The following is a 21,563-nucleotide window of genomic DNA, read 5'->3' on the forward strand; positions in this document are numbered from 1 at the left end:
TACTAAAAGTCTCATTTTTAACATTGCCAAACAGGGGCCAAATAACAATTGGTCCAGCTGGTAATTGTGTTCATCCATATGTACAATTGTTTCTCTCCATCCAAAGGATTATGCATATACGTTCAAACTTCTCTATTGCTCGTAAATGGTTTCTGAATAGTTATCTTGTGATGGCTAATAATGGTCCATTAGTTAATATTATATTTAATGACTGCTATAAACATGATCAATATTTCAATAATTATTATGTTAAGGTTATTAATACCATTACGAGCAAATCTGTAACAATTTGCATTGCCACCACAAAAATTTTTAATGACAACCGAATATTCGATGACTGGTTAGCCATTGTGTAAGCTATAATCAAAACAAATATTTTTATTTCACATTAAGAACCATGCATGGAACCTTCTGGTAGTAGTACACAATAACATGACATTGGAATTAAAATCAACATGAAAACACCACCTTATTAACCAATGGAAAATGTCTCATTACAAGGATTACGCTTTTCAGGGCACTTATCCAAGCAACTGATTTTTATTCGAAGTTTTAATTTTGTGAAAAGACAGATAAAAGGAAAACAAGCAAGTGGTTATGCAATGATATCCCACAACGTGACGATTCAATCTCTGACGATTTGATTAGGATCGACTGCATAGAGATTTATCGTTTTTTTGAAATCACGCTAAATCTTGTGCAGAATGAGTGGAGCACCGTATTGTGGTTGCACAGTAAAAATAACATAGGGAGCATGTGTATAAGTTGGTGCAAGCTCAAAGGAGAAGTTGCTCAGAATATTTGCCAAGACAAGTTTGGCTTCCAATAGAGAGTAGTTCTGTCCAATGCACACTCGGGGACCTGAACCGAATGGGAAAAATGCAAGGCGCCCATTTGTTGCTTTCAATACTCCTTCAGCGAACCTTTCTGGTTTAAACTCATTTGCATCTTCGCCCCACAATTCTGTGTCTCGGTGAAGTATGATTATTGGCAACATCAATAGTGTATCGGCTGGGATAGTGTATTGTCCTAACTTTGTTTCTTCTTCAACCAGTCTAGACAGTTCAACAATTGGTGGATACAGCCGTAATACCTCATTGAAAATCATTGTTGTCTGTGAGGATGATAAAGGATCTCAAACAATAAGGGAAGAGAATGACAAAGACACCCTATTCATTTCTTGATGATTAACGTTGAAAAAACTTGAGTGACAATAAAAGAATTTTTTATACACATGAAAAAACCAAATTAAGAATAATGATACTGGTGCTAGAGCATCAGTTTAGGTGTCGTGCAAAAGACAGAACGTCTTTAAAGTGATTTATTTTTCTACTTTTAAGGTGATCTATCAATTAATGATACTTAAACGCTATCTAAATTGTTGTATAGTACCAGTGGTACTGAATAATATTACTTGAAACCAAAACCAAGGCGAATGAATCCAGTATAACTACATTTTCTAATCCGAAAGATGAGATTTGCATCATTTTCGGTCTATCACACACACATATATTCATTACCAAACATTTTTCTTTCAAAATTATTCATCTTTTATTTGTATGAGTTCATTATAGGGTTAAATATATGTTTTCGGTCACTAAACCTATATCAAAATTAATACAACTATGTTCATGCTTTTTCTGATGATTTTCAACATTTCCTTTTTAAGATAACTATGGAAACATACATATTTGTGAAGTATATAAAATTGAGACTACTTACAATTTTCAGTTGACTTAACCCTTCATAATCAGGTTTGCGGTCTCCGAAGACTTGAAAAACCTCTTGTCTTGCACGTTCTTGCCAATTTTGATGGATACTAAGTAAAATCATGGTCCAAACGAGCATAGCTGTGGTGGTCTCATGTCCTGCGAAGTAAAATAACTGAACATTTCCAATCAAATCATCCATATTCTTGATTCCATGAGCTTCTGCGAGTTCAGATTCCAACAACACATGAAAGAAGTTATCCTCCGTGGTTTTTCCTGCCTTAATTGCCTTTGCTCTTTCATTTATCAGAATCGAAAATGATTTTCTTAGTTCATTTTTTATCTGTTTTGACCTTCGATTTGTCATAGTGGGAAGATACCTACACCAAATTGAGAAAATTGTCAATATACTAAAATGAAGACACAAAAGACCTACAATGATGAATATTAAGACGAGTACAAGACGTCGAATTTAAATGAAGAGCATCAGTAAATAATATAAACCGACATTTCTTAAGTTAAACCTCCATTTTCATCATTTTGAAAACAATGGACAATTGTGCTGAGAGTACAAACATCATTGTAAATATGTAAAGACAATGTAAGTGCAATAACGTACTTTGCTCCCGGTAAATCAACTATTCGGGTTGTCTGTCTCGCAATAGCAGTCAATTCTTTAAGAATTTCATAGATCCTTTTATCCTGAGCATAGTCAGTGGCAAATAAAGTTCGGGACACTACTTTAGTGGTCAAGACTTCTATATGAGACATCACGTCCACCACACAGGAGCCATCCTTGGAGCTCGACACCAAGTTCTTCCATTCGTTCACAATTTCATCGCAGCTTACTTGAAATGCAGGTATCATTTGCTACATAATTAAAAACAAAATATTGAAAAAAAAATGTCAATAATGTGTTAAGATTAATTATACAGAAGAGGGGGAAAAAGATATTAATTGGTACAAAAATTTTACCTTAATTTTTTCCAGTTGGAAAATTGGATTTTGAGTCTTTCTGTTTTTGCTCCATTCTTCTCCCTCTTGATTAAGGATTCCACTAATAAGTGTTTGTACTATATTATTGGTTACCTTAAAATTCTTTTTGAAAATATTGTATTTACTCATCACTGTTTTCATCAACTCAGGATCCATAATGAGCACCCGAGGTCTCGGTCCAACCCACATGAACGACATTTTACCTACAAAAAACATAAAAAAGAAAAATAAAAAGAAAAAGAAAAAAAAAAAACTTTTTAGAAAGAAATTATGGTAATGCAAATACAATTAGTGCATGCATGGATCAATTATTACATAAATGCAGGCACCTAAGATAGTTGCTTCTGGTTTGCTGTTTTCAAACTGGTTTTAGTTTTGCAAAATCCAGAAAATATGTTTGGTCTGGTAATTCAGTTCTCAGTGCAAAACACTAAAATACAAACCAAACGGGCACTTAGTTTCCACTCACAAATATTTGGAAGTTCATTAGAATTATTTTCTAAAAAAGTACATTAGTTTCCTTGAAGATACCGTATTTTTCAATGGTTTTGTGAACGAAGGGCATGACACGGGGAACAGCTTCGTCGTGAATATTGATAGTCTTTCGCAAGGCTTCAGCATATTCGACTGAGTTCTCTTTTACGTCTCCAAACAGAAGCCTGGTCAGGGTATATGGGTTCCCTTTGAAGCCTTGCTGCTTAAGCATTCTCTCCTTCTTCTTAGGTTTAAGCCAAATCCGATCCATAATTCTCCATCCCAATATCAGAAATGCTGTAATGAACAACATTGAACTCCATATATTTTTCTCACTCCCGCCAACTATTTCTGTCTTCATGTCTGCTGTGAGTGTGTGTCTTAGAAAGAAAAGTGGGATTGAGAAGAAGCAATCCAAGGTATTTATAGAAGAATTTGGACGTGAACTATCATTGTAAAACAAGCAAAATAATTCATGCATGACACGAGACAATAGTACTATAAATATATAAAATATATGTCTTGCTAAAAAATCTAAGTCAAAGAAAGCTATTAATTTCATCTCCACATTTTATAGGATTCACAACTACTCAAGTACACATTCTATCAATTTTTATTAAAATTTGCTAAAAGTATGATTTTAATATCTACTAAACAAAGGCATAACATGAGATTTGATCTTTATATCATAGGATGTAAAAGATACTTATTTCCCAAGCATGTTGTTCTAGTTTATAATCTCCTGTCGAATAAAGATAAAAATATAGATAAATTTATAAGGATTTATTGATATTTCTCTTAATAAGGTTAACCTTTTAAGATAGTTCATCAAATTTTAATAAGGTATGAAAGCTCATTGAGCTCAATCGAGCAGTTTCATCCATTTAAGACTCAAAAAATGAGTATACGGATTTCATGATTGCTTTCCTCAAATGTACTATTTTGCGGGACATATTAAAGGATCAAATGACACATCGAGTAAAGATGAAAATATAAACCAATTTATAAGGGGCTGTATTACTCTTTTTAACTATTAACCTTTTAAGATGAATCCCCAATTCTTAATACAAAATGCCACTTTTTACAGCATTATTTTCATGGAATTCGGATCAAACAGGTAAAGTCCAAATGAAATTGGAAAAGCTAACATTGATATCAGATTGGTAATCTCTTTATAAATCTCATTGAGACATTGCACGATATAAAAACAAATTGAAAAAAGCTGCAAGTACAAGTGCACTTTAACAGGGGCCTTACAGGCCCTCATTGTTTGGGGGCGGGCCCCACATGTATTTAAAAATACTTACGGGGACCGTCGCCACGTGTTTCTTGCCAAGGATCGAAACAGATCTTGTACGTGTAGCTTCACTGAAACAAATTAGGCTTTCCACATTGTCAAAATAAGACGCACATACAAATATGTTGTCAAGTGATCAATTTCTTTTTAGTAATAATATACAATAGCTAAATGTTGACATTATGAGTGATGGGTAGATTTTGCTGTCATGGAATACCTATTAGAGGACTAAAAATAACTTCTTACGGCGGTCAATAAAAAAACCATCATGAAACTTGCTCCATTAAAATGAGATTTTGGGGGAATTTAACATGTGCTTTGGAATAATAATTTTTGAAGAATATGGTTAAAAAATGAGGAAAACATTTTATTGTACATATAGCATTATTTTATGGAATAATGCGATTGAAAACGAGTTACGTACATAGACTTAATTTCTATAACAATTGCCAATTTCTGTAGAGTACTAGTCATCTTACCCATAGGCGTAGTGTTCCCATTTAAGGTGTTCTCTCAAAATGGAGTTTCACTTGTATGAATTTCTTTTCTTTTCTTTTCCTTCCTTTTCCTACTAAAATAATGGTATTGCTAGAGACTACATAATGGTGTAGTTTGCATGCAAATATACAAATCCAGGTTTTTCCACAGTGGCATGCTTTCTTTTCAATCCAATTTAAGTAATGGTTGGTCCTTAACACCAACCTATTGACCAAAACCATAATCCTTTGATTGATGGAATGAATTTTACATCAACAATTTTATTAAATTTTTATTAGATTATCAATAGCGACGATAAATTTTTGTTTCAAATTGATGACAAGTCCTTTTGTAACTCGGTTGAGAAGATGCTTTTTCTGACTTGTGTTCACATTCTTCACATGTCACTTCTAATCCCCTCCTTAAAAGATTAAATACTAATAAGATGACAAAATTTATAAATCAATTGACTGGTAGGTTTTGAAAGAATTGAGGTGATTTCAATTTCTCTACAGAAAAATTATAAGCATTTAAATAAGATTGAGCTTTTCCACCGAATTTAGCATATGTTTCATATGTTTGGCCCTATTTTTTCAAAAACTCTTTTTTTTTTTCAAAATTCATTTTCAACTATATATTCTCCCATAAAATAATTTTATATGCAAAATCAAAAATTTTTCTCATTTTTTAATCATACATTCTCCCAATATCTCATCATATTATCGATAGCCAGAGACGGTTCTGAGGGCGTGCTAGTTGAGCGACCACACAGGGCCTCAAAATTGTTGAGGCACCAAATTTTTTTATAGTTGTATATTTATTTATAATGAAATATTCATGTCAAAAATTTTGAGTTTTCAGTAGCTATGATCATATGGTATAAGATATTGTATGTTGTTAACTCGATTAGTAAATGCTTGCAATCTAATGATATGTTTATTGACGTTGTCATTGAGGGAGTGAAAGGGCTAACTGCTTTTTTTTAAAAAATATAGCGAAATTGGATTCAATGATGCGATAAATATTCCTAAAGAAATTGCCATTGAAATGAAAATTAATCATTTATTTCAAGTGAAACATGTAATTCGTAGGAAGAAACATTTTGATTAAAATGCTACTGTAAACAATGCACAATCACCTAAAGATTCTTTCAGAACCAATTATTTCTTTTATATAGTAAATCAAGCAATTGAATTACTTGAACGAAGGTTTGATAAATTCAATTCTTCTGACAAGTTAAACTCATTGTATAATGCTAATTTGAAAGCATGTTTGTGATCATCTTGATATTATTTTAATACATGTAATTTTTTGCGATGTTGATGGCGAAGATTTATTTCAAGAGTTAATAGTTTTATAAAATCTTGTATCAAAAGAAATAAAGATAACTTTTGATATATTAACTTATTTAAAAAGATTGGATTGCTTTCCAAATACATGTATTCCTTATAAAATATTATTGACAATTCTTGTTACTGTTGCATCGGTTGAAACATTTTTTTTTTCAAAATTAAAGTTATTAAAATCTTATTTGTGATTAACCATATTACAAGAACGATTGAATGGATTAGCTTTCATATCTATTGAGCAAGACTCTCTAGAAAATGTTGATTACGAAAGTTTAATTAGTGAGTTTGCTTTTAAAAATGTGAGAAGAAATATTTTATATGATTTGCTGCATTTCAAGCTTTATACTTGATATATATTTTTTCAAGGTTTGTTTATATGAAATTGCAAGAAGAGGCCAGTGTTTTAAATGGTTCTTTGTTGATAACATATGAATTTTGATGAAATTCGAGATATGCTTTTGAGTTTTATTTATATTTTTCTTGTTCATGTATGAAAAAAAATTAAATTCATATTTTTGCAACGAGATAATATTATTGATATATATATATTTTTTAATATATGTTTTAGTTACATGAAAGGGGTACCATTTTAAAATCCCGCATAGAGTGCCCAAAATCTCAGGGCCGGCTCTGTCTAGAGCAACGATTAATTTTCATTTCAAATCAATGACAAGTCTTTTTGTAACTCAGTTGAGAAGACGCTTTTCCGACTTGTTTTCATCTTTTTCACCTGTCATTTCTAATCCCCTCCTTAAAAGATTAAATAATTATAAGATGACAAAATGTATACATCAATTGACTGGTAGGTTTTGAAAGCATTGAGGTGATTTCAATTTCTCTACAGAAATATAATGAGCATTTAAATAAGATTGAGCTTTTCCACGGAATTTAGCATATGTTTAGTATATTTGGCCCTATTTTTCAAAAATTCTTTTTTTTTTCAAAATTAATTTTCAACCACACATTCTCCCATAAAATAATTTAACATGCAAAATCAAAAAAATTTCTTATTTTTTAATCACACATTCTCTAATAAATACTATTTTAAAATACAATTTGACCAAAAATGAAGCTCAAATAGGGACATAATATGACCACCGCTTGCAGCCAGTTGATTTAAGATTATATTATTATCCGTAATTATTGTCGTAGGCTTAATAATGACAGTGTGTCATGTGATTCATGTCCAAAAATTTTACATCTAAGTTATTGAGCAATCTTTAATTGAGAGTAAACCCAACACAAAATCTACACATTTTGTGTTTAGTGGCACATGTTGAAGTTCTTAAGAAATCATCCCATATTAATTAAGTAGACAAAACACATGGCAAGACGCTAAGTATGACTTGTCACACTTGGAAACATATATCATTATTTTCAAACTTGCAGTTTGATTTATTTGTTAATGCAATAATTGGATGTGATTATTTTTTTTATTTTTAAGAATTTAGATCATTTTTAATCATAATTCTTAACACTTATATCTACCTATTGTAACGATATTTCAGAAAGAAAAAGTTATAGTCATCTTAGCAATGGTGCACATAATGTACTTCAACAATGTTTTTTTTTTTTTTTTCAGTTATATTCAAGAAAATATTTGTTACACAGTATTAAATTCGAATAAATATAATTTTTTAACTTTATCAAACAAGTCACCAAGGAAGTCAATTGACATATGAAGTCATTGTGACTTGATAAATGGACACTTATTTTTTATAATTAACAGGTTCGGAGAAGGACAATTTTGTCATTTGCACCCACATCAAAATTGTTAAATGACATTTTTGAAAAATGTCCATTTAATTAAGAGTTATTCTGGAGAAATAGGGCCATGTAGGCCGTATTTGAGAAGAATTATTGTTTAATTAACAATGTTTCATGTGATTGAATGATTCGTGTCCAAAAATTTTTAATTAACAATGTATCAAATGACTCGTGTCCAAAATTTTTTTACAGCTAAGTTATTGAGCAATCTGTTAATTATCAAAAATAATATTTTGAATAGTAAACTTCTGGAGAATGTGTAGTTAAAAATAAGAAAAAATTTTAATTTACGTACAGAATATTTTATTAGGTGAATGTATGATTTGAAAATGAATAGGTAGAAAAAAATAGTTAATTTAAAAGGCTATCAGGGGCTGAATTTAAAAGTAGACAAAACACAAGAATCTAAGGGAATGTTTTCTTCGTATTTCAATTTTGTAGTTTCGAGTTTTGTGTTTTGAGTGTCTGTTTTGAAATTGTTGAAAATACGTTCTCTTTATTATTTTGAAAAACTATTTCTTAAAACATAAAATTGAAAAACATGTTTACTTTGAAATTTTGAGAATTTTTTTTATAATATTTTGAACCCAAAAATTAACACCGTTGCCTCGTCGTTTCATAAAGCTCTCTTCTTCCCCACCTCTACCCTCCCCCTTCGCTCACCCACTCCTTTTCTCTCCCATTTTTGGGTTTCTTTTCCTGCATTTTTGTCTTTTTAACCATTCATTTGCCTCTTTTATTTACTATGTTAAGGAAGAAAGGATGCTATCAATAAGTTTGATTAGTTCTCAGTGTTGTCCAGTAAATTGATTTCACAAATTCATTGCCTAGCTTGTACCTGTTGGTGCAAGCTCAAAGGGAGCATGTGTATAAGTTGGTGCAAGCTCAAAGGAGAAGTTGCTCAGAATATTTGCCAAGACAAGTTTGGCTTCCAATAGAGAGTAGTTCTATTCAATGCACACTCAGGGACCTGAACCGAATGGGAAAAATGCTAGGCGCCCATTTGTTGCTTTCAATACTCCTTCAGCGAATCTTTCTGGTTTAAACTCATTTGCATCTTCGCCCCCACAATTCTGTGTCTCGGTGAAGTATGATTATCGGCAACATCAATAGTGCATCGGCTGGGATAGTGCATTGTCCTAGCTTTGTTTCTTCTTCAACCAGTCTAGACAGTTCAATAATTGGTGTATACAGCCTAATACCTCATTGAAAATCATTTTTGTCTGTAAGAATGATAAAGGACCTCAAATAATAAGAGAAGAGAATGACGAAGACACCCTATTCATTTCTTGATGATTAACGTTGAAAAAACTTGAGTGACAACAAAAGAATTTCTTATACACATGAAAAAACCAAATTAAGAATAATGATACTGGTGCTAGAGCATCAATTTAGGTGTCGTGCAAGAGATAGAACGTCTTAAAAGTGATTTATTTTTCTACTTTTAAGGTGATCTATCAATTAATGATACTTAAACGCTACCTAAATTGTTGTATAGCACTAGTGGTACTAAATAACATTACTTGAAACCAAAACCAAGGCTAATGAATCTAGTATAACTATATTTTCTAATCCGAAAGGTGAGATTTGCATCATTTTCGGTCTATCACACACACATATATTCATTACCAAACATGTTTCTTTCAAAATTATTCATCTGTTATTTGTATGAGTTCATTATAGGGTTAAATATATGTTTTCAGTCACTAAACCTATATCAAAATTAATACAAGTATGTTCATGCTTTTTCTGATGATTTTCAACTTTTCTTTTTTAAGATAACTATGGAAACACATATATTTCTGAAGTATATAAAATTGAGACTACTTACAATTTTCAGTTGACTTAACCCTTCATAATCAAGTTTGCGGTCACCGAAGACTTAAAAAACCTCTTGTCTAGCACGTTCTTGCCAATTTTGATGGATACTAAGTAAAATCTGTTGAGACCGATTGACCAACAATGCAGGAATTGAGATTTAATGAATACAACTTGTTATAATTGAAGTAATTAACAAGATCACGAAAAGCCACGAACAAGATTAAAGTAAAGAAATAAAAGAACTGGTAGAGGAATGATGTTATTTTAATTCACTATGAAAGGAAAGAATTACAGCAATAATGACTTCTTAATAAAACTGACAGAGGAGCCTTGTATTTATAGTATAAAATCTAGCCATAAAAGAGTCCCGAAAAAGGTAAGCAATCTAATGCAATTTAGACTCCTATTTGAGTCACACTTCTAACAATCTCCACCTTGACTCAAATTCTGGTGCAACGAACGAAGCTCCAAAATTTCTCCACCTTGAGAAATAATCCATCTGCATCAGAATGAACTGACCAATCTCCTCAACGCAATAACCAAACTCTCCACGATATCACGTTCCCCCGCCCGGCGTCCACAAGCGACACCCGAACCCAAACTCGAGTTCCCAAAATTCCTCTTGGAATTAACAATCACTGGACAGGGTCGAAGCACACCCTGTAGCAGAAACCACACCAAATGCACAATTAGAAGGTCCCTTGCCAATATTGTCACCTTTAATGATTTCTAAAGCATTACAGACATCTCCAAAACTGTACCTACGCTCCATGAGTCCATTGACATTACAAGAACACAGTGTACTCGCTAAAATTGGTGGCGAAGCGGAATCACCAACACTCCCTTGAGCAAAGTTCTTAACTGACCCAGAGCCAAACCCGAGAGGTACTGTACCATATTGAATATCCACCACGGTACTGAACTTGTCCAAATGTCTCTGAACTGGTTCTGCGCTCCCCTGCAAGATGTACAACTGGGATTTCCTCCATCCCTCCAGTACAACCCGGACACCCCTTCAAACCTTCAAGACTCCACCTCCACCAGAAAATTTGTACCCGTTTTTATCCAATGTACTAAGTGATATGAGATTCTTTGTCAAGTCTGGAACATGGCGAACCTGATCAAGTGTCCTCACTGGTCCATCCTGTAGCCTCAATCTAACTCGACCAATTCCTGCAACCCGGCAAGATTGGTTGTTTCCCATGACAACTCCACCTTGCTTCACCGTCTCATATGTTTGAAACAAAACCCTATTGGGACACATATGATACGAACAAGAAGAATCCAAAATCCACTCCTCAGGTTTGGATTCCCCATCAGATACAGCCAACATCACATCTCCATCATCACAATAATTTTCTGCAATATTAGTCTCGTTCGAATTACCTGATTGCCCCGCATGATTTGCATGTAAATCACCTTTACCTTGCAACTTGTCGCAATCTTTCTTGATGTGTCCTTTCCTCTTGCTGTAATAACAATACACATTGTTGTACTTCACCTTCGATCTACCCCTCCGTCGATCACCGTGAGTAACAAGAGCATCCCCACTCCTAGATGCAGGATCTCCAACCAACAACTCCATCTTCTCTTTTGAGAACGGGGCGTCGTATACCTCCTCAATAAATAACGTGTCATGACTGTACAGAATAGTATCATGAAATGACGAAAAAGAATTGGGTAGCGAACACAACAGGACCAAGGCTAGATCCTCTTCATCATATTTTACCTCCAACGTCTCCAAATCTGCAACGATCTCCTTGAACATAGCAACGTGGTCTTGCAATGACCCTCCTTCCGCCATGCGATGAGAATACAACCTCTGCTTTAGAGTCAGTTTGCTCGTCAAACTCTTTGTCATGCACAACTGCTCCAACTTGAGCCACAAAGCAGTCGCTGTCTTCTCCTTCAAAACATCTTGCAACAAATTGTTGGATAAATGAAGTTGGATTTGCGCTAAAGCCTTCTGATCCTTCCGTTGTTTCTCCTCTATAGACAAGTTTGCTGTCATCCTATCAAAACTCAGCAAAGCATCATCAAGATCCATCTGCATTAACACAGCTCTCACCTTTACTTGACACAACGAAAATCTTGTATTGTGATCCAATAGCAGAATTTCATACTTCAATGAATTCATCTCTGAAAAATCTCAATCAAATCACGAAGAACTTGCAACCTGCAACACCCAAAACTGAAAATTATCGAACGTGCAATGGGCAAAATAGTCCAGAACCACAGTTTTTTCCCAAAACTAAAATTGGACACCACCACAAGGTCCGTCTCGTCGTCCGGAGAAAACTGCTTGAAGACACCGTCACCAGAAGCTGCCACACGTGCCGCCACTCTTCTCGCCGGTGTTTCACCGCTGGCGACTGGTCGAAAATACACCGGTGACCTATGACCTTTTCTGGACCGTCTCTGCCTGCTGAATCCACTGGTGGTGTTCATTTCTCTAAACTCCTTTTGGTTTGACCAAAAAATTCAAAAACGGATCCAGCAGAAAATCGAAAAATTAGATAGATTCGCTTTCTGATTTTCTAGTAATTTTCAGACGATTTTTCGATCAGTTTCAGGCCAAAAATCCACCAATAACCCCACTCTGATACCACTTGTTGAGACCGATTGACCAATAATGCAGGAATTGAGATTTAATAAATACAACTTGTTGTAATTGAAGTAATTAACAAGATCACGAAAAGACACGAACAAGATTAAAGTAAAGAAATAAAAGAACCGGCAGAAGAACGATGTTATTTTAATTCACTATGAAAGGAGAGAATTACAGCAATAATGGCTTCTTAATAAAACTGACAGAGGAGCCTTGTATTTATAGTATAAAATCTAGCCCTAAAAGAGTCCCAAAAAAAGTAAGAAATCTAATGCAATTTAGACTCCTATTTGAGTCACACTCCAATTTAGACTTGAAAAACCTCTTGTCTAGCACATTCTTGCCAATTTTGATGGATGCTAAGTAAAATCATGGTCCAAACGAGCATAGCTGTGGTGGTCTCATGTCCTGCGAAGTAAAATAACTGAACATTTCCAATCAAATCATCCATATTCTTGATTCCATGAGCTTCTGCGAGTTCATATTCTAACTACACATGAAAAAAGTTGTCCTCCATAGGTTTTTCCTGCCTTAATTGCCTTTGCCCTTTCATTTTTCAGAATCGAAATGATTTTCGTAATCCATTTTTGATCTGTTTTGACCTTCGATTCGTTATAGTGGGAAGATACCTACACCAAATTGAGAAAATTGTCAAAATATACTAGCAAGAAGACACAAAAGACCTGCAATGACGAATATTAAAACGAGTATAAGACGTCAAATTTAAATAAAGAGTCAGTAAATAAAATAAACCCACATTTCTTAAGTTAAAACCACAATTTTCATCATTTTGAAAACAATAGACAATCGCGGCGAGAGTACAAACATCATTGTAAATGCACAACGAATAATTAAGTGCGTACTTTGCTCCTGGTAAATCAACGATTGGAATTGTTTGTCTCTCAATAGCAGTCAATTCTTTAAGAATTTCATAGATCCTTTTATCCTGTGAATAGTCAGTGGCAAATAAAGTTTTGGACACTACTTCAGTGGTCAAGGCTTCTATATGAGACATCACGTCGACTACGCAGGAGCCATCCTTGGAGCTCGACACCATGATCTTCCACTTATTCACAATTTCATCGCAGCTTAATTGAAATGCAGGTATCATTTGCTACATAATTAAAAACAAAATATTGGAAAAAATGTAAATAATTTATTAAGATTAATTATACAAAAGAAGGGAAAAAAGGATATTAATTGGTACAAAATTTACCTTAATTTTTTCCAGCTAGAAACTTGGATTTTGAGTCTTTCTGCTTTTGCTCCATTCTTCTCCCTCTTGGTTAAGGATTCCACCAATAAGTGTTTGTTTTATATTATTGGTGACCTTAAAATTCTTTCTGAAAATATTGTATTTACTCATCACTATTTTCATCAACTCAGGATCCATAATGAGCACATTGTTGAATATTTGTTCAAATCAATGGAATGATAATAGACTAATTGTTGGGCTCAATTGTGTAATTGGTAGAATTAAAAGAAATTGAAAAATGCAATATTTGATTTTTTGCATATGCGTACGCACAGACTTATTTTTGTTTGTACACGAGATGTGTTTTGGCACAAAATCATAATTAAATTTTACTTCTACTATGCGTACGCACAGTTTATATTATGCGTACGCATAGTGTTAAAAAATAATCGTTGGCTAGTTTTTCAATTTGAAACTCGGGAGCCGTTTTGGATTAAAAGTTGCAACTTTTCATCTTGTTTTGACACCATTTCATGATGTATTGATTGAGGCCTATAAATAGGTGATGAATGATCTAAACAAATACATTACAAATAAGAAAAACATCTTGAAATTCATATATTGTTCCACAATAAATCAAATCCCTGTTATAACTCATATTTATTTCTTCTTTATTGTGTTCATCAAGTTTTGGCGAAAAATTTCTTATGCTTTGTTATTTTCTACATCAAAGCTTGTTAAAATCCTTCAAACCATTTGCCATAACACCTTAAGCATCTCATTTCATACGGAGAAGGGGCAAATATAGTTTGAGGACAACGATTCCGTGTTCAAGCCTTAAATTCATTCTTGACGTATTTCGTGATTTCTATTCATTTTTTTCTATAATTTTGTTGTTGTTTCTTCTCCTACCTCTTATTTTCTAATAATCTCAAACTATATCCTGCGATGGAGAATGATACAATTATAGCAACCATCAAACTCATGAATCAAGATCTGGTTAGATTTGATCGTTTTGACGGGACTAACTTCATGCGGTGGCAAGATAAGTTGAAATTCCTCCTAACGGCATTGAAGATTTTTTATATTCTTGATCCAGATTTGGCGCCTTTGCCGGAACCAACGAATGGAGAATCCGAAGCAATCAAGATCGAGAGACAAAAAGGCCAAGAAGATGAATTGATTTGACGTGGCTACATCTTGAATGCATTGTCGGATCGTTTGTATGATCTATACACCAATACAACTTCGATGAAAGAAATATGGGAAGCATTGGAAAGTAAATACAAGGCAGAAGAAGAAGGTACAAAGAAATTTTTTATTTCTAAGTATTTTGATTTTGAATTCTTAGAAAATATCCCTCTTCTTCCCCAAGTGCATGAGTTGCAAGTGATTGTCAACAAATTAAAAGCGGTGAAAAGTAATATACCGGAGACTTTTCAAGTGGGGGCTATAATTGCCAAACTTCCCAGAACTTGGAAAGGATACCGGAAAAAGATCATGCATATTTCTGAAGATTATTCTTTGGAACAATTGCAAAAGCATCTTCGAATCGAAGAGGAGTTGAGAATACATTATAAAACTAAAAATTCTCATGAGAGCTTTTCTAAAGCAAATGCTATGGAAAAAATAGAACCGCCGGCAGAATCCAACAAAAGGAAGCCTTCCAGGAACTTTAACAAGTCTATGAAGAAGATAAAAGAATGTTGTTTTGTGTGTGAAAAATCTTGTCACTATGTCAAGGATTGTAGGTACCGAAAACAAAACAACTTTGAGGCCAAAGTGAATTCCATCCAAGATGACAAAATTATGGCCACCATAATTGAAGTAAATGCAATCAAAGGAAATGTTCCCGGGTGGTGGTATGATACTTGTGCTACGGTACATGTATCATATGATAAATCTTTGTTCAAAATTTATCAAGAAGTGGATGGAGAACAAGAGATTCAAATGGGTAACGATATGCGGTCCAAGGTGTTTGGAAAAGGAAGTGTAGACATTATCTTCATTTCTGGGAAAACTGTTACTCTAACTAATGTACTATATGTTCCGGATATAAATATGAACCTAGTAGTGGAAATCTCTTGGGAAAATCAGACATCAAATGTGCTTATGAGTTTGGCAAACTTGTACTATCCCTTAATGGGAAATTTGTTGGAAAAGGATATTCGTGTGAAGGAATGAGTCAAATTATGTATCGTTGATAATGAAATGAATAAAAGTAAATTTGCTTATGTTGTGAATTTATTTTCATTATGGCATGTTAGATTAGGTCATTTGGTAGAAATACAATGAAATGCATGAAAAAATATGACTTGATCTCATATGATGAAAATGATGAACATAAATGCAAAATATGTGTAGAATCTAGAATGATTAAAAAATCATATCAAAGTGTTAAGAGAACCTCTAGTATTTTAGAATTAATTCATATTGATATATGTTAACTTAATGGTATGTTAACTAGAGGTGGAAATAAATATTTCATAACTTTTATAGATAACTTTTCTAGATATACACATGTTTATTTGATAAAACATAAAAGTGAAGCCTTTGACATGTTTAAGACATACAAGAATGAGGTTGAAAATTATCTAGGAAAGAAAATTAAAATTTTAAGGAGTGATAGAGGTGGTGAATACTTTGCCAATGATTTTAATTTGTTTTGTGAACAACATGGAATTATTCATCAATAATTGAGGGAAAATCTTGAAAATTTCCCTAACTCAAGTGGAACACATGATGAAATATCTTCTAAAGATATTCATGAATCTAGTAAACCACGAAGAAGTAAGAGAACTCGAGTTGAGAAGTCTTTGGGATCGGATGAAATCGATTTTCAACTTATTTCCTTTTACTTAGTAGAGGGAAATGAGTTGAATGTTATGAGAACAATTCATTTTGTTCTATAAGTAGAACCCGACCCTAAGACTTATAAAGAAGCTATGGCTTCTCATGATAGCACATTTTGGAAAGATGCAATTAAGGATGAAATGGATTCGATAATGTCCAATAATACTTGGGAACTTGTTGATTTACCACCGAGATCCAAGCCTATTGGATGCAAATGGGTATTTAAGAGAAAATACAATGTTGATGGATTCTTAAATACCTTCAAGGCTAGATTAGTAGCCAAAGGATATCGACAAAAGGAAGGAATAAGCTATTTTGATACTTATGCGCCGGTAGCTAGAATAATATCGATTAAGATATTATTCACTTTGGCTTCAATATATGACTTGCATGTTCATCAAATGGATGTCAAGACGGCATTCCTAAATGGAGATCTCGATGAGGAGGTCTATATGGAACAACCCGAAGGGTTTGCCCTACCTGAAAATGAACATAAAGTGTGCAAGTTGGTGAAATCTTTATATGGTTTAAAGCAAGCACCAAAGAAATGGCATAAGAAGTTTGACTTAGCAATAATATCATTCGGGTTTAAACATAATAGCGTTAATAAATGTTTATATTCTAAAGTTTGTGATGATTATGTGACATTTATATGCTTGTATGTTGACGACATGCTAATTATGATTAATCACATGGAAGGAATAGAAGGAAAAAAAAATTTCTTTCTTCCACATTCAAGATGAAGGATCTTGAACAAGTGGTTACCATTTCAGGTATCAAAGTCACAAAGACTAGTGAGGGTTACTATCTAAGTCAATCAAATTATATTGAGAATGTGATAAATAAGTTCAAACATTTGAACATAAAAGAATGTAGTACCTCGATTGATCAAAGTTCAAAACTAATAAAAAATGATGGAAGGGTGATTGCTCAATTAGAATATGCAAGTGCTATAGGGAGTCTTATGTATGTTGTTCAATGAACAAAATCGGATATAGCTTATGCAATAAGTGAACTTAGTAGGTTTAATAGTAATCCGAGTAATGATCATTGGAAGGCTATTGAGAGAATTCTTGGATACTTAAAGAAAACTAAGAACTAGGACCTACAATATACTAAATTCTCGACAATATTGGAATGATTTATCGATGCTAGTTGGATATCTAGCATGGGTGAAAGTAAATCCACTTCGGGTTGGGTATTCACTCTTGGAGGAGGTGTTGCTTCTTGGAAATCAAAAAGACAAACATGTATAACACACTCGACCATGGAATCTGAATTTGTAGTTTTATCGGATACCGGGAAAGAGGCTGAGTGGTTTAATGATCTCTTATATAAGATACCTTTGATATCGAAGAATATCTCTTCAATACCTATCATGTGTGATAGTCAAGCCACATTAGCAAAGGCATATAACGAGGTATACAATGGAAAGTCTAGACATATGAGTTTGAGACATTACTACATGAGGAAATTAATCAAAGATGAAATAATTTCCCTAAATTATGTACTGTCAATTGAGAATTTAGCGGATCTTTTAACTAAAGCACTAAATAGAGATTTAGTAGCGTCTACTTCGAGTAGGATAGGGTTGAAACTCCTTAATTAAAAAGGTCTACCAATGACGGCAACCCTACCTGTCATTACTCAAAAAGTAATCCACGAGTTCAAAGGGTAACAACAAGACATTCGATATGTGGATAGTTGCAGCATTATTTAAATCCGCAATGACCCTATCCTAATTAAATAATGCTGGTTGTTATTGAAGTGAGGGTTGAGCTTAAAGTTCTTAATGAAGATCAGTGCTAAAACACAAGTACCTCTAAAAGTAACAAAGGTACTGGAAGAACTTCACCTAGACTAACTTCGAGGTAGTGCCGCCTCAATAGAGAGTTGGAATTCCTCTCTTAAAAGTTTGTCGAATAAGATGAGAGCAAGGCCATAAAAGCGCTAAGCGAGTTGAGGAACTTGAGAACACGTGATACTTATGTGTGTGTTCTTACCAATACTGTCACAAGGAATAATTGGTTCAAAACTTCCATGCTACCTCTAATTCTAACTTTACATTGTTTGAATTTACACTATGGTTAGATTCAAATCAAAAGATATCTAATCATTATGCATAAGTATCGTCTTTTTGAATATGTGATCATATTGATTTTCAACAAGTGGAGGATTGTTGAATATTTGTTCAAATCAATGGAATGATAATGGACTAATTGTTGGGCTCAATTGTGGAATTGGTAAAATAAAAAGAAATTAAAAATTGCATATTTGATTTTTTTTGCCTATGCATAAGCACATGCTTATTTTTGTACGTACACAAGATGTGTTTTGGAAAAATCAAAATTAAATTTTGCTTCTACTATGCGTACGCACGGTTTATACTATGCATACGCATAGTGTTAAAAAATAGTCGTTGGCTAGTTTTTCAATTTGAAACTTAGGAGCCGTTTTGGATTAAAAGTTGCCACTTTTTATCTTGTTTTGGTACCATTTCGTGATGTATTGATTGAGACCTGTAAATAAGTGATGAATGATCTAAACAAATACATTACAAACAAGAAAAAATCTTGAAATTCATATATTGTTCCACAATTAATCAAATCCCTGTTATAACTCATATTCATTTCTTCTTTATTGTATTCATCAAGTTTTGGTGGAAAATTTCTCGTGCTTTGTTATTTTTTGCATCAAGGCTTGTTAAAATCCTTCAAACCATTCGCCATAACACCCTTAAGCATCTCATTTCATATGAAGAGGGGGCAAATATAGTTTCAGGACAATGATTCCGTGTTCAAGCCTAAAATTCATTCTTGACGTATTTAGTGATTTTTATTCATTTTGTTTCTATAATTTTGGTGTTGTTTCTTCTCCTACGCCTTATTTTCCAACACACACAAGGTCTCAGTCCAACACACATAAATGACATTTTACCTACAAAAAAAATAAATAAAATAAAATAAAAATTCTTTTTAGAAAGAAATTACGATCATGCAAATACAATTAGTGCATGCACGGATCAATTAGTACATTAATGCAGGCACCTAAGATAAAATTTTAGGGTGTATTCGGTTTGCTATTTTCAATTTTACAAAATACTGAAAATTTATTTGGTTGATATTTTAGTTTTCAAGAGTTTGAAACCCTGAACAGACTGCCGGTGATAAGCCGGAGGAAGGTGAGGATGACGTCGCAAAACACTGAAACACACAGACCAAGTGGGTCCTTAGTTTCCACTCACAAATATTTGGAAGTTCATTTGAATTAATTTCTAAAAAAGTACATAAGTTTCCTTGAAGATACCGTATTTTTCAATGGTTTTATGAACGAAGGGCATGACACAGGGAGCAGCTTCGTCGTGAATATTGATAGTCTTTTGCAAGGCTTCAGCATATTCGACTGAGTTCTCTTTTACGTCTCCAAACAGAATCCTGGTCAGGGTATATGGGTCCTCTTTGAAGCCTTGCTGCTTAAGCATCCTCTCCTTCTTCTTAGGTTTAAGCCAAATCCGATCCATAATTCTCCATCCCAATATCAGAAATGCTGTAATGAACAACATTGAACTCCATATATTTTTCTCAGTCCCGCCAACTATTTCTGTCTTCATGTCTGATGTGAGTGTGTGTGCGCGTGTGTATGTGTTTCTTAGAAAGAAGAGTGTGATTGAGAAGAAGCAATCCAAGGTATTTATAGAAGAATTAGGACGTGAACTATCATTGTAAAATAAGTACAATAATTCATTCATGACACGAGACCATACAGTTCTATAAATATATAAAATATCTATCCCATGATATAAGCCATGATTGGTATTGCTAAAAAATTTAAGTTGTTAGATTTTGTGTTGGCTATTCTGTGAACAAAAGGGTAAAAGTGTTAATGCTCAAAAGTTTGTGGTCAATTTCGCAATTATTAAAGGATAGGGGTCATTGTGCACATGAGTAAAAGATGAGGGACTCAGTTTCAATTTTGGTAAAGTGTGCTAGGGTTCGAGCTATGTAGTAGGGCAAGATGTGTCGTCAAGTTTCAATAGCTGCTCGCCAAGTGGTCGCTCGAGCGACAAAAATAGAATGGTCGTCGCTCGCTTCTAGCCCCCACTTCGCTCGAGCGAAACAGCATCGCTCGCTTGTTGCTCGAGCGACAGTGTTATCTATAAAATCCTATTTTCCTTTTTTCGACATTTTAACCTGACCAGAAATACCAAATAGAGAGATTCATGAGAGAGAGAGCGCCAAATTGAAAAGAGAGCTTTGAAGGTATTGAAAGTGAGAACAACAATCCTATACTTGAACTTTCTCGTTCAATCCTATACTTGATTTGATCAATTACATGAAAAAGATCAAATCAACATACATCAAACACCACAACACCAGTTTCAAGTGCCTTTGTTGATTATTGGAGATCAAGAAAAGAGATCGGAGTCCCTATCATTAGAGAACAAGCGATTCTCTTGAATCCACAGGAGATAAACAAAATCAAGACTTGGGAATTGGTGCAGCACGCAATCCAGAAGAGCTAGGTGCCGGGAGTTGGTGCAGGATCACACATTCCAGGAAGGGTTTGAGAAAACTATGGTCAAGATGTCAGAAAAATCAGTGTAGGTTGAGTTTGGCTGATTGTAAATTTCATTTACGTTTATAGTGAATTCCTTCTGGCTTGGGCTCGGAGTTTTACCTACATTGGGGTTTCTCCATCATCAAACAATTGTGTTATTTATATTTCTGCAATTAATTTATGACCGGTATTCAAACATAGGATAGTAAAGCATGTGAACTGATCTGGACAAATTAATTTTTGTGACGTGTTACAATAATTAATTGATTGAAAAAGAAAATTCCGTATAAACATCTATTCACCCCCGCTCTAGATGTTGATTGGGTCGAACTACGTTATTTCATAAGTCAAAGAAGCTATTGATTTCATCTCCACATTTTATAGGATCCACAACTATTCAAGTACACATTCCATCAATTTTTATTAAAACTTGCTAAAAATATGATTTAATATCTACCAA

The 21,563-nt window shown here is 33.7% G+C and overlaps 1 protein-coding gene across 2 annotated transcripts; it reads right to left on the reverse strand.

Moving 5' to 3' along the window:
* Window positions 1-688: 688 nt before the first annotated feature.
* LOC111397602 (cytochrome P450 CYP72A219-like) lies at window positions 689-19,885 on the reverse strand. 2 transcript variants are annotated; one of them, XM_023024604.1, is made up of 5 exons: window positions 19,853-19,885; window positions 2,685-2,908; window positions 2,329-2,579; window positions 1,723-2,089; window positions 689-1,114 (listed from the first exon to the last, which is right to left on the reverse strand). In XM_023024604.1, the coding sequence occupies exons 2-5, from the start codon at window positions 2,901-2,903 to the stop codon at window positions 689-691; spliced, it is 1,263 nt and encodes a 420-aa protein (XP_022880372.1). In that variant the 5' UTR covers window positions 2,904-2,908; window positions 19,853-19,885. The 2 variants fall into 2 exon arrangements, with proteins under 2 accessions (XP_022880372.1, XP_022880371.1); XM_023024603.1 differs by lacking the exon at window positions 19,853-19,885 and adding an exon at window positions 3,237-3,530.
* Between the last annotated feature and the right edge of the window lie 1,678 nt (window positions 19,886-21,563).

This window comes from Olea europaea, chromosome 7, assembly GCF_002742605.1.
Source record: "Olea europaea var. sylvestris chromosome 7, O_europaea_v1, whole genome shotgun sequence".
In the NCBI taxonomy this organism is placed as follows: Eukaryota; Viridiplantae; Streptophyta; class Magnoliopsida; order Lamiales; family Oleaceae; genus Olea; species Olea europaea.

What these genes read in the sequence shown, in the direction of transcription:
- LOC111397602 (XM_023024603.1), bottom strand. Translation starts at nt 3,492, where the DNA reads ATGTTGTTCATTACAGCATTTCTGATATTGGGATGGAGAATTATGGAT. An exon ending in TCCAACTGGAAAAAATTAAG is followed by an intron (nt 2,580 to 2,684) that starts GTAAAATTTTTG and finishes TTAATTATGTAG; the next exon opens with CAAATGATACCTGCATTTCA. An exon ending in GTTGATTTACCGGGAGCAAA is followed by an intron (nt 2,090 to 2,328) that starts GTACGTTATTGC and finishes AATTTGGTGTAG; the next exon opens with GTATCTTCCCACTATGACAA.